This window comes from Amia ocellicauda, chromosome 13 (genome assembly GCF_036373705.1).
Source record: "Amia ocellicauda isolate fAmiCal2 chromosome 13, fAmiCal2.hap1, whole genome shotgun sequence".
Lineage (NCBI taxonomy): Eukaryota > Metazoa > Chordata > Actinopteri > Amiiformes > Amiidae > Amia > Amia ocellicauda.
In genome coordinates, this window is record NC_089862.1 from 37,679,925 (window position 1) to 37,692,719 (window position 12,795).

At 46.9% G+C, this 12,795-nt stretch overlaps 1 protein-coding gene across 1 annotated transcript in view; it reads right to left on the minus strand.

The window, feature by feature from the left end:
• pde5ab (phosphodiesterase 5A, cGMP-specific, b) overlaps positions 1-9,357 on the minus strand; it is a 37,778-nt gene extending 28,421 nt beyond the window's left edge. The window contains exon 1 of the mRNA XM_066720911.1: positions 9,108-9,357. Within this exon, the coding sequence (XP_066577008.1) occupies positions 9,108-9,112 (5 nt within the window). The 5' untranslated portion in view covers positions 9,113-9,357. The remainder of the gene's footprint in view (positions 1-9,107) is intronic.
• Positions 9,358-12,795: the final 3,438 nt, after the last annotated feature.

Here is a 12,795-nt window from a genome sequence, read left to right on the forward strand (position 1 = left end):
GCCAGTGTGACAGAGGTACACACTCATCTGGGCAGATGTATTTAACACACACAACAGAAGCAGTGGAGTGGGGATGCCTGGCTGCGCTTTAGGCGCCAGTGCCTCTTTCAGGGCACCTTTGCACTGCGGTTTTAAACCATCCTGTGTGTTTGTGCTGCAGAATCGAAACCCAGAGGTCCCAGAGTAAATATACATTGTGCTCCTTTAAATTAAATACAAAGCACAATAACAGCAACATATAACCCCTCACTTACCTCTAACATGCTGTTACACTCTTTCACACCTCACTTCACTCACTCAGAAACGCACAGTCAATTTCAGTTGGGTTTTTATTAATTTTCTTTTTCTTTTTCATATTAGAAACCCTAAAAGATGAAAGTTGTTTTTCGATTTCTGTCGCGCAGACTGTTCTGTTTTCATCAACACAGAGCAATGGACACTGAGACGCACAGTGGGATCTCCATTCTGAATGTCATCCCTCAGAAGTGATGTCTATACAGGCACTATGAATATAAATGTGTGATTGTTGTGCATGAAGCAGCCTGCACCGCACTGATGGATGTGTCTTTTGGTAATGCACAATTATTTCAAGATGTAGACTCAACAATAAAGCTGGAAAAAAAAGTTTTGTGCTCCAAGCTCAAAGCAGACACGCCTGCTAACCACAGTGAAGCCAGGATGGTACTGCTTTTGATTAATTAAATAAAGAACAGCAAAATAAACATTTACAAGTAAATACATTAGATACAAACCATTATAGAATTCAAAGCATTATTTCCCAACTCACAATTATAAGTTAAAAAATGAAAACTGTGTGCATATACACAATTTAAAATGACTAAGAATCAGAGTTGCCTCATACACTGCGAATGGCAATAGACAGGCCTCTTCCTCCAGACCGGCACCGCGGCCCATATCGGTCATGACGGGCTTTGTTTCCACCAGTTGGTCGCAGAGCGATTGGACTGAGCACGGCCCGGGCTGTGGGTGAGGATTCAGACAGGGTTTGTCTGGCTTGATCAGAGGGGTTCTGGATGGATGAAAACACACACACTTATGCCTTGAAGCACGTGTGCTTGGCATTTTCAAAATGTACACACATTTCACAACCTGCACCGGCGGGAGGGTTAAGGTCTCCCACACAGCACACCCTGCTGACGGGGGACAGCGAAGGGTTAACAACCTGTGATAACACGTCACAATAACGGCCACACGTTCCTCAGATGCCAATGCTGAGTACCCAGGGGCTGTCCTTGCTGTGGCCCCTGTGTGGGAATGGCCACTCTGCCACGCCTGAGCCACAAAGGTAACGCAATGAAATTGGCAAGGGTCTCAGTGCAGAACTGACAGGGGGGAGAGCCAGGTGCCACCCGGGGAAGAAGAGTGCAGATACAGCACAACAGCATCCCCAGGAGCCGAGCGCTGCGAGAAACAGGAGTGTTATTGGGAAAGAGGGAGAGAGGGGGAGAGAGAGGGAGAGAGGGGGAGAGAGAGGAGGATACTGGCAGCCAGCTGATGCCCTGACACTGTGAACCCGGAGAACTGTCCTCCTGACACACACACAGGGAAAGAGATCATTTATTTATTTATTCCATTGGAATTTTAGCCAGACTTCACTTGGAAAGGTGGAAGACATTCGGTACTAAAAAAGAAGTCATCCTGTGGATACTGTCAGAGGAAGTGATTGCGATTTGTGCTGACGTGTTCAGCCCGTGGAGGTCAGTGTGGTGATGTGTGATGTGTAAGTGGGATGGAGTGAGTACACGATGTGGCTGTACTATCCGTGCTTCAGTTGTCCCGTCTGTTCTGGAATAACATGTTGACTCTTATTTACTTCTGTGGGAAGACAAGCGACTCATTTTGTCCAAAGTCCCTGTTGAAGACAGAGTTTCTGTGAAGTTACTGACAGGTAAATATTTGGGCAATGTGGGCCAGTTGAGTATTTTAAACCACCCTCTACTTTACTGCTCTGTTAAAGACGAACCTAAGTAGTACATTGAACGCTAGTAAAATTCAGTCCTGTCATACAACGTTTCTTGAATCTATTTTTAGGAAGCAAAGCTGCAGTCAGTCCAGCTTTAACCTGTTCCATCAAGTTATTTCATTGGCTATGAAATGCTATTAAACATGTCAACTCAGGGAGGAAGGAGGATGTGAAAAAAAATCTGCTTCTTCATTTGCCTTATTAGATATGAAAGCCAGGGAAACCTGTACAAAATCAACATACTCCGATATATAGCAGCGAAAAAGGAAGAAATTCAGAAAATTGTATGTATTAAGTTGAATATTATTACTATGTACAATTAATCCCACATTATGTGGTTTGTTCTGAAGCTATTCCTTCAAATAAATACATATAGATCCTTCAGTATTGCTGTTCACGTGAGCAGCACAGCGCTCTGAGCCCCTGACCCACACTGCCATATTTCTACTACTAATAATAGTAACACGATCTCTAGCCATCAGTGTGGGCCTGCCCTCAGTCGCTCAGGTCAGCTGTGTAACAGTCTGGAGTTGTGAGCTGTGCAATACATAAGGGAGTTCAATACATAGTCTGTGTGTCAACATCTGGACTGCGTTTCAGCCAATCAGATGCTTCCTTTGTGTCATCGGTCCTATCGGTCACCTCCGTGAACTTGTTTCACAGTGAGAAAGTGTAAATTAATTCAAATTTATCATCTGAAGAAAATGATTCTGTATTAGTCTCTCAGGACTGGTTGAAAGAACACTTTCCACCAAATCCTAGTTTGATTTTCTTTATTTATTACAAAAGCTCAGAAAATATATCCTGATCAGGATAAACAGTTTGTTCTACAAAGATGCTATGCTGTACTTTGCATAAATAATATTCACCACTCCCTTACAAAATGCATTCGGTAATTATCTAAGACGTAGTGAAAGCTCTGAACAGACCGAAGGAGACAAGGACGCACAGCTGGAACTATAAATATGAACAGAAAGTCACGACATGAACAGGAATAACGAGAGCTGGCCTTTGGCTCATCCAGATCCTTGGGAATAGGTTGTTGATAATCCTGAGTAAGAAGCTAAAACGAGTGCTGTGAGTAAGTCATACTGGTAATTGGAAAGTCCTTTAATATCTAACTGGATTTAGCTGTGGGATCCAACCTCTCATCTCTTTTTAAACAATTGTGCTCAAAATTGAATAGTGTCCTCCAGCTGTATAAACTAGTACAGCTTAGACAAACACACACACGCAGTCAGACACTGCCACACAGACAGGAAGGATGCAGGAGAGATACAACCGTCCTACATGACAATTAGGCATCGGCCTGAAATGGACTAACTACAACTATTGGTCAACACAAAGATTGTGGTATCAACACGAGACAAACTGTGCTGTTCTTATCTCGCCACATGCAATGGCACTCGTAGCTCATATCAGTGAGGATGGACGGTATGTGGGACGTGGCTCACTGCATAGCAGGTGAGGGGTCTGTGTATATAATATAATATGTGCTTCTCTTTCAAAGACACCACTGAAGGACTGCTTGGTCTGATTTCTGCCCCACAGCTAACCATGCAGGAGAGACATCCAGAGCAGCGTGTCTGTCTAGGAAGATGGGCTCAACCTCAAAGCAGTTGCTATAATTCACTGTGGCCAATAACAGCCCAGGGTTCATGAAATGAATACTGAATATAAAAAAGAATGAATGCACCAACCATAGACCAGCATTGTGCATCTCCTCCCCTGCGCCCCTGTGCCCAGGGTTTCAGAGAACATGAACCCTAACTGAGGAGGAGGATCTGATCAGAGGTCAGAGAACAGCCGACCTGGGGAGCAAAGTCTCAAAGCCAGTGTTGTAATCGCTGCTCTGACTGCGGGTGTTTCATGGCTTGTTAATTTGCTAATGTGAAGCAACACCTGCAGAACCGGTTGCCAGTTGTGCCGGCTGTCTGGTAACAGAGAAGAATAGCAATTACTGAATATTATTATTATTATTATTATTATTACTACTACCACTGCTTAGCAACTCATGTAGGCTGTCGGGTACAGAACGTCTGTCAGGCAGTGTGGAGGGACGGTCACAGCGCGAGAGCAGGGATATTAAAGCCAGCTCAGGACTCGGGAGGGAGGTTCACCTTCATTTCCTCCCTTGTAGAGCAGCGCTGGGGGCGTGTTGTGTATGAAGAGTGGACGCACAATAACACAGGAGTTACCCCAGCCATGTTCCTCTTTGTGTTGCCATTGTGCCAAACTGAAGACCACCTTAGGACCCTGTACGTCTCGGCACAGAGAGTCATGGGGTTCTGGATACAGGCAAGTCCAAGGACAATACCGGAATAGGACAGCACAGGACGTTTGCCTAAGGTGACTACATACTTTTTCTCAGAGAGTAGCAGGGTCTGTAACAAACTCCCCGGCCCACCCAGCCGAGCCGACTGATTCTGTGGGAGCTTGAGAGTGGAGGTGGGCATGCGTCTCTGAGCAGCATCGCATCGTGTGCCTCCCGTTCTGGGGCACTGGAGGAACAGCGCAGTCGGGCGTGAGCCGCGCAGTCATTTTTGCGAATATTAATTGCAGCTGTAATCTGATACTCCATGTGGGATGGGAGATGAAGGCCAAATGTTTATGAACGTGAAACACGCACACAGCTGCATTTCATTTCCAGTTAACTGGTTACAGAGCTCAGGACAGCGAAGTGAAGTTAGCCAACAAATCAGATCCTCGGTGTGTTTGCGTCTCTAGTCCTAATCAGTTTAGACACGGTGTTTGGTTTCCGTCTCACTTGACTGTTTTGGGACAATAAACACAAGAGACGGTGGCACGAATGGCCCCGAGCCAGGGGGTGGTCAGAAATCTGCTGAACTCAAATGATGACTTCCACTGTTACACCATGATGTCAGTCCAGGCATTAGAGCTGCTTCTGAGCACCAGAAGTTGCAGAAAAGTGCTGCATTCCTGAAGCACATGCTGTCTCAAGGCCTGGAAATGACATTGTGGAGAATCCTGTGCAGCTGGAGACTCAGTGGCCCTCAGTGGCCCTCTCAACAGCAGCAGTCCATCTCCTCTGCACTGGCAGCTCTATCCTGATATTCCAGATGGCCTTCCTGGTAAAGCTTTACAGCGATGGCATCACAGCCAGCCAATCCTGATAGAGACGGGCTCATCAGTCACGATCCAGCCCCTGATGAATAGTTAATATTGCTGGGAAAGGTCACTCGCTGCCATTAAACATTCATCATCATCCGAGTCCCTTCATTTGCAAACGTCTCACTTGGAGATCGAGCAGAAAAGTGTCTGGAGTGTCTGCATCACCTGCGTTACTGTCACATGACAAACTGCTGCTCCTTCCACCTCCGTGCGGGGCTCAGGAACGGCGCCCCACTCGGCCCCAGACCCCCAGGACCCGTCCTCGGAGGCGGTTCACACTCACATTACGAACTTAATGAGGCAGACGCACATCTTTGCCATATTTGTATTATAATAAATAAGCTGAATGGATTTTAGTTTACACAGGCAAGTTAAATAAACGGCAATACAGTACTGAGGATGTTTACATTTTCCCATCAGTGATAAAACATTTCCTACCGTGCCTCCGAATAAGAAGTATTTTACTTCCGCAATAGATTATATAACTATGAATTTATGTTTTTCAGGAAATGATTTGAAATTTCAGGGTGAATTAGCCAGGATGATAAATCCCATATTTAATTAGAATAGCTTCTCCCATAGTGTGCCAGTTACTGCAGAAATACTACACACATTCATCTCCTCTGAAGAGGCATCTTCCTACTGAAGCAAAGGTTTGTTCTGTGAAACTGAAGTCAATCTTGACATATTGCAAAGAACATGAGTGTTGCTGATATACAATAGCACATCACTGATTGTATTTGTTCCTAATCCAGTATAATGTTTGTTATACATAAGTGAGTGAGTGACTAGTATAGATATGTGTGTGTATATATCGAGAGAGATCTTCACCATCTGCCATTAGCTATTGGAGACCAAATTCAATATTAGCTAATAATATAGCTGACTGATATGAAGTTTATATTTAACGCAGTTGTGCGCAATCATTAATGTCATCCTGGTCATCTCTTCCAGACCGGAGTGTGAGACTGATACAACTAACGAACGAATACATAATTAACCAATACTAACATATGAAGTTAGGGCAGGAGTAACAATATTGAATATTAACATTCCTCTGAAGGATAGTGTCACTCTTATAATCTTCACCAAAAGTAACTTATCCTTTTGTCACACAGTTGATCCAGTTGTATTTTAATTTACTATTCTAATCATTGAGCACAGCGCTCCTGTGTTTTATAATAAAGAGTTGTTTGTGTCCTTTGATCTATTCTATTGAATTGAGCTCTACTGGTCTAACATCTTACAAGAGTTATTTAATTGTGAAAAGCAACTCTTACGATAGAAAGCACTGCAGGGGTCTGTCCTGCAGCCTCGGCCTGGAGTGTGAAGCACGAGTCTCAGTGGCATCTGAAAATAAAACCCTGAACACATGGAGTCTCTGTATGAATGTGCTCCGGCAGGCCACGCGCATTGCTGTGCACAGAGATGATGAATGCACTGCTATGCTGGACAGGAAGGTGAATTTAGGACAATACTTGAGTAGCCAGGGGGGTGATGAGAGATGGTCTCATCATTTAGATTTAGTGTTGAATAGAAAATGACAAACAGTACCCACAGATCATTTTTACAGTTCATTAAAACACAGCAGAGACTAATTTTACTTATAAATCTTACAGCATTAACTGAAAACAAAACAAGTCAAAAAAACAGCTCTGGAAGCAATGCACTTATGCTGTTGCAGAGCTCCAGTTACTGAGAAATATTTGTGCACTCGTACCACACTTCAGCAAACCAATAAATCAGTGGTGCAGAGTCTCATAGGGAGAGAACAACAGGACACAGAGAGACGAGCCAAGTTCAGAAAGAAGCCATTTCTATAACAAAATAAAGCCCGTGTTTAGTTGGACCCCAGAGGAATGTGGAATCTCACATGGCTTAGAGAAGCTCCAGCCTCTTCTACTCTATTCTTAGTCCCACAATAACAGCAGTTCCTGTTGTGCTTCATCACATTAAGAGCTCCAGTCTCTGCACTGTCCGTCTGCATATACAATGATGATCGGTTATCTGAGAGAGAGGATACCACCCTGAGATTGCTGGGTAGCCAAATTATAGCCAACTATTATAATCTGGAGCACCCAGTCTGTGATACCAAATGGAGCCAATTGGGGATGCACTGGTGGGCTGGAGCCCTTCAGGCTGAGCAGTCGAGCGCGGACTCAACCGTCGGCCCAAGAGTCAAACCGTGTTGCGCAGCCCTGCCGAGTGCACCGCCACGTGGGCCTCACGCCGCAGGGCTTCTGTGACCCTGCGCTGCCTGTCAGGGCCGGAGAGGCCATTTCTGCAGAGAGTGTGGGGGGACACCGCGGGGCGGTGGCTGGTGCCAGATGTGCCCAGTACAGAGCCAGAGGATTGAGAGCTGGTCTGCAGCTTTAACAGAGGCCCAGCAACGCAAGAATTAAAAATCAAATAAAACAGGAGCATCGGTTTTTGTCACATTTCCACCGGAGACACCAACCCCAGTCCCTTTCTCAATTAGAAAACAGCTGGATCTACCTTTCCCATTTGCCTTCCTTTTCTGTATTTTCATGTTGCTCCCATTTTACACATTTAAAAATAATCTGTTAAGAAAATGAAGTTTCAAGAGAGATTGCCTGTTACAAAAAATGTGTTTATAGTTTGGCAACAGTCCAGGAACCATTTAATGAAATAAGGAAAGCAGAAAGTACCCAGATCATTCGTCAGAGGGAAGAATAAATATTTCAGTAATGCTTCAGTATAAACCAGTCATTCTGTGGATCGCAGTGTTAGACACAGTGTCGAGCTACACTGTAAAGCACGTTTACTGACAGGGATGTGTACATCAGGGCCCGGAGACGCACTGGCTCTGGTCTGAGTATCTATTCAAACACACGCTGACCCACAGAGACGGCTCCCGAGGTTTCGCTCATTCACAGAGAGGAGAGGCTCTCAGGGGTCACAGTGCTACATATCCTCATGGCCACTGCTTCTTTCTTTGAGCGTTAACGGCCCCAGTATGGCAGCTGAGCTCTGGCTGCAGGATTCATGTAGAGGGGGCTGTGCCATTACATCCCATCACCACAGAACAGTTTCTGGACGTGTTCCCCTGGTCACTATACTGCAGCTTTACATGCTTCACCACGACTTGCCTTTGCTTTCCATGCTGAACTGTGGTTCATCCGTGGGGCGCTGCACTGAGAGAGACCGCACACCAGATCACCTGCAGTATCCCCATCCTCTCAGCCGTGTGAAAACCTGGGATGCGATTTCTACACGCCTGCAGTCAGGCTGAGACTCCCAGCCGCGTGTCAGCTGTGCAGGAGCCGGTGCACACGCAAACACTGTCCGGTCCTGACCAGTAACCAGCGGAACTAGTCACTGCCACCAGTGTTCACTAACAAAACCCGCATTTCAGATCTATACCTCCTATTATAATTCATACCAAACTGTACGTATAGTATATAGATTATATTGTGCTCTTGTAAACTTGGTTAGTCATCTTGCATAATGGTGTCTGCTTAGTTAATACATCATCATCATCAATATAAAGAATACCAACTAGCACAAAGTTTACAATGAAACAGTTTATGGAGCCGCGCTGCTCATCAACCATACAAACTGCGGAGGAGCATTGCTGGCCCACAGTCCAGAGCTGTGCGTTTGTGCGGCTGTGTGAGGAGCACTGTCACAGGAGGCTGATCTCGCCTGTCGCTCGCTGTGATTGCTCCGCCGGACTCATGCCAGACCTCGGAGTTTTAAATAAAGAAATACAAATAAACCAGCTTTTAAAGGCACTCTTCCCATGCATTACAGCCTCTGAGTATGAGATTGAATGTCCAGTGCAGTCGTGTTAGTGTGGCTCCTCTGTTTGGACGAGGTGTCCACACACACACCCTGGTCCTGCAGAGCAGGGGAACACCGTCTTCTAAAGCCACTGTCTGACAAGTTCACAAGATATCCACACACTTTTTAACACATTTAAACACATGCACCGTCGCAGTGAAAGTGTGCGGTTAATCGTACTACTCACCCCATTGTGCATCAGCCTGTGTGAAGCTCCTCTGAGGTCCACTTTTTTCTTTTCTTCTCCGTTCTCCTCGGTACGTTCCTTACTGGGAAGAAACTCGAGTCTTGTGTAGAGGATGTTTATTTATACCCTTTTTAGGAGTTGGAGGATGGAAAATGTATAATTACTAATTACCACTGTGCAGACCTTCACAAACCCCCTGGTACTCAGTGAGTTCAGCTATTAATCTGCAATCTTTTTTTTTTCCTATCCCCCTGCCAGACTTTATTGTACAGCTGAACCTGGGATCAGTCACAGAGGAGCTCCGGTGCTGCAGCTCAGCCCCATAAACTGTGCTTTTAAAACCAGGCGACGCGTCTCTGATGTGAAAAACCTGTGACAGGCTCTCGCACTGAAGCGATGTTGCCCCAGCCACACTCACACTGTCCACAGCTACCCTGTCCACGCCTGGCCATGAGCTCACCGTCTATTTTTCCATAGTAAAATACTTTTTAAAGCGTAGACAGCATACAGCAGTGACTGTATAAAGGAGATCTCGGCATTATTACTTAAACACCAGCCCGACATCTCCCCTTTCACACAGCGTCCAGAGGAACACAGCCTCAGCGAACCTGAAATTCAGTCAATTCTGGACAACAGACACAGAGACAGATGAGATGGAGAGAGACACAGAGACAAAGACAGAGAGTTTGTGTTGGTGATGTATTCTTTATGTAATTCACATAATTTATTGTACAACGTGCACAATGAGATTCCATGCTGAGTGAAGGAACCAGATTTTAATAAAATGCATTTTCCCTAAAGATCTGGTTTAACCACTTATTGGGATTCAAGTTGCTGGAATTACATTCAGCTGCAGACAAACAGTCGTGTGAATATTGTGTTTAAAGCTCCACTGACAATCGCATGTTCTCTGTTCCCTGCAAAATGTATGAATTACGTAGATGATGCAAGACATATTCTCAGCCCTGTAGGAATACATACACAGCTTTGTAAAGGCATTAGAGTTGTATTTCACCACTGTGTTCATGTCTGAGCATCAGAGGTGCGTTACCAAGACACACAGTCCCTCTGCTGGAGCCGCAGCACCCATATATCCCTCTGCCGACTGACGCCAGGCGAGTCCCAGCCGTGTGTGAGAGCTGTCCGTCCCGTGTGACCCAGTGGGGTAAGAGCCCTAACGAAGGATTTATTAAATACACAACGGGGGTGACATGGCACAGCAGCTCAATACACAAGCAGAGCAAACAAACGGCACATTCAGATTGGACACTGTTTATAAAGGATCAAAGATTAAGATTTAGTTTGCAACCTTCACTTTTCGAAATGTCTGTGTTACTTATACATTTCGTTGCTGTTGCTTTCTGTCTGAAATACAAAGACGTGTATCCTACTGCAAACCTGCTGTGGCTGCTATTTAAACAGCGCCTCTAACACGATCAAATCTACGCACGTAAACACCCCTCGGCTCTTTCCCTGGGACCCCCCCTACTCCGGACAGGCCCGAGGCGCCGCCTCCTGTTCGTTGCCATATTTCTGTCATGAGCAAACGTGTCATTGTTGCTGGAACAGTAAACAATGCTCGCACTGCGAGACTCCCTCCGATCTTTCCAGTGCGTCTCCTGTCGAATTGCTCTCACTAATGGTTGTCAATGTGCCCTGACAACACCGCGTCCCTGACTGGAGCTGCGGTCCTCTGCACATCTCAGCGCCTTCAGCAACAGGAGGACCGTCCGTCTCCCGAGCCTCACCAAGAGAAGACCGCACTGTCAGCAGAACAGCGGCATCTATTTTGAATCTCTGGCTAACTACGCGCTTGTTTTCACATAAAGTACACAATACAATATTATTCCAAATACAGCGATTGCTCCTGCTTCTGTGCTCAAGTGTAATGGCCGTGTCTGTTTGTAATGAGCTCAGAGTGACCGTCCCGCCCTGCCAGCCCTCTATGGACAGAGGAGCACCGGGCCCGTGGACAGAGCAGTCCTGTTCGGTCTCTCCCTGCGTTGACCCGAGGGGTCCAAGGTAAATATGCGCTGGGGGGCCGGATGAGCCCCAGAATGAAGTCTCTTTGCATGTGGCCGAGGGGGGAGGTCTATCCAAATATCATGAATGTTTTACACCACTTGCTGTGTTTCACTGGCCTGCAAACGATCCTGCTTTAATTAGCGAGTTCATGCGACTCAGAGCTGTGTTTACACAGGGCATGCTGGGAAACCGCAGGCTGTGTGGAGACGCTGTCCTGGCCGGAGCCGCCGGCTGAGCTAGAGCAGAGGCCGAGGGGTTTGTTTGGAGCACTGTCTTCTCGCAGCAAAGACATGGATTGAAAATATTTTCCTTTTAAAGATTACTCTGGCATAACTTGGCAAAACATGGAATAACACAGCCGAGCACAAAGAAAGCATACTTCCTCAGATCATAATCAATCATGAGCTCAGACTCTCGAAGAATGAGCTAGAATCCGAAACAAGCCACTAGTGGAGGGCTGGCTTTCGCGTCAGGCTCCAGGGCCCGGTTAGCACCTGCCTGGCACGCTTCCTGAGCTGCTAACCGTTCACAGGGGCCTGTGGGGGCCGGAGTCGTCGTGTCCAGCTGGTAGGGCAGCATGTTTAATCTGTAACATGGCATTAGAAAATATCAGACATTCCCCAGGACCCAGCACTGCACTGAGCACTGCTCTCCCTCCCTCTCAGAGCTGCCCTGCTGGCCCTCTCTCGGTGCCGCGGAGCCGACTGGGCCTCAAAGTGTAGAATCACATTTACGACCGACTGGCACACAACAGCTGTGATCGAGAGGAGACTGAGGCAGCACAGAAACTGTTCCTCACTGCTTACAAACACCCACAGCAGGTGAGGAAATCCAGGCATCGTTTGTTACTCACTGACTTTGTTCCCTGGGCCTGCTGGTCACGCGTTTGTGGCGGCTCCCCACCGGCTGCCGGGATTTCTACCCCTTGACTCGAAGCAGCTGATTCACACTGACAGCAGAGACGTCAGGCTCAACTGAAACGTACAAGTGGCTCAACAGCAGACAAACACACGCTGTGCAGTAAACTGGCATTGTGAACGAGGTACAGCATCAAACAATGAGCATTTGTCAAGTAGGATCTCTGCTGGGAAAATGAATGACCGTTTCTGAGCAGTGAGGTCACAGTGGACTGCTGCGGACTGTTGTCGCAACGGGAGGCTGACTGACTGGTTTCACACAACGAGATACAGCATTTAAAACCAAATAAATGAGACGGACCTCAGACTCGGAGGAACAGCCCCCTCTGGTCCCACTGCCCTCAGTAAATAAAGGAGTTCAGGTGCAGCTCTGCGGTGGGGGGGCAGCTGCTCTGACGGCAGGCGCTTTGGGTGTGGCGGCCGCTGAAGTTCAGAGCAGCATTGGGAGGGTCTCGACGGGGAGCACACAGGCCCCCCCCCACCACAGCTCCTTATCATTTACATCAGCTTCATGTGCTCAATTGAAACTACAGTGGCTATGAATTATTCTCTCATATAAAATACAGCAGTTTGGCATTTGAAAGGTGAAGAGGCTTCAGTCAGCCCCCCCGCCCATCCGCTGTGCCCCTGCTGGCCGTCTGAGGACCACAGGAGCGGCGTGCGGATCCTGCCCAGGAGTCAGGGGGTCTCCCTGCAGCTGCCTGGACATGCCTCCTCGGCCTCACTCTGCCGGTCGTATCTCCACC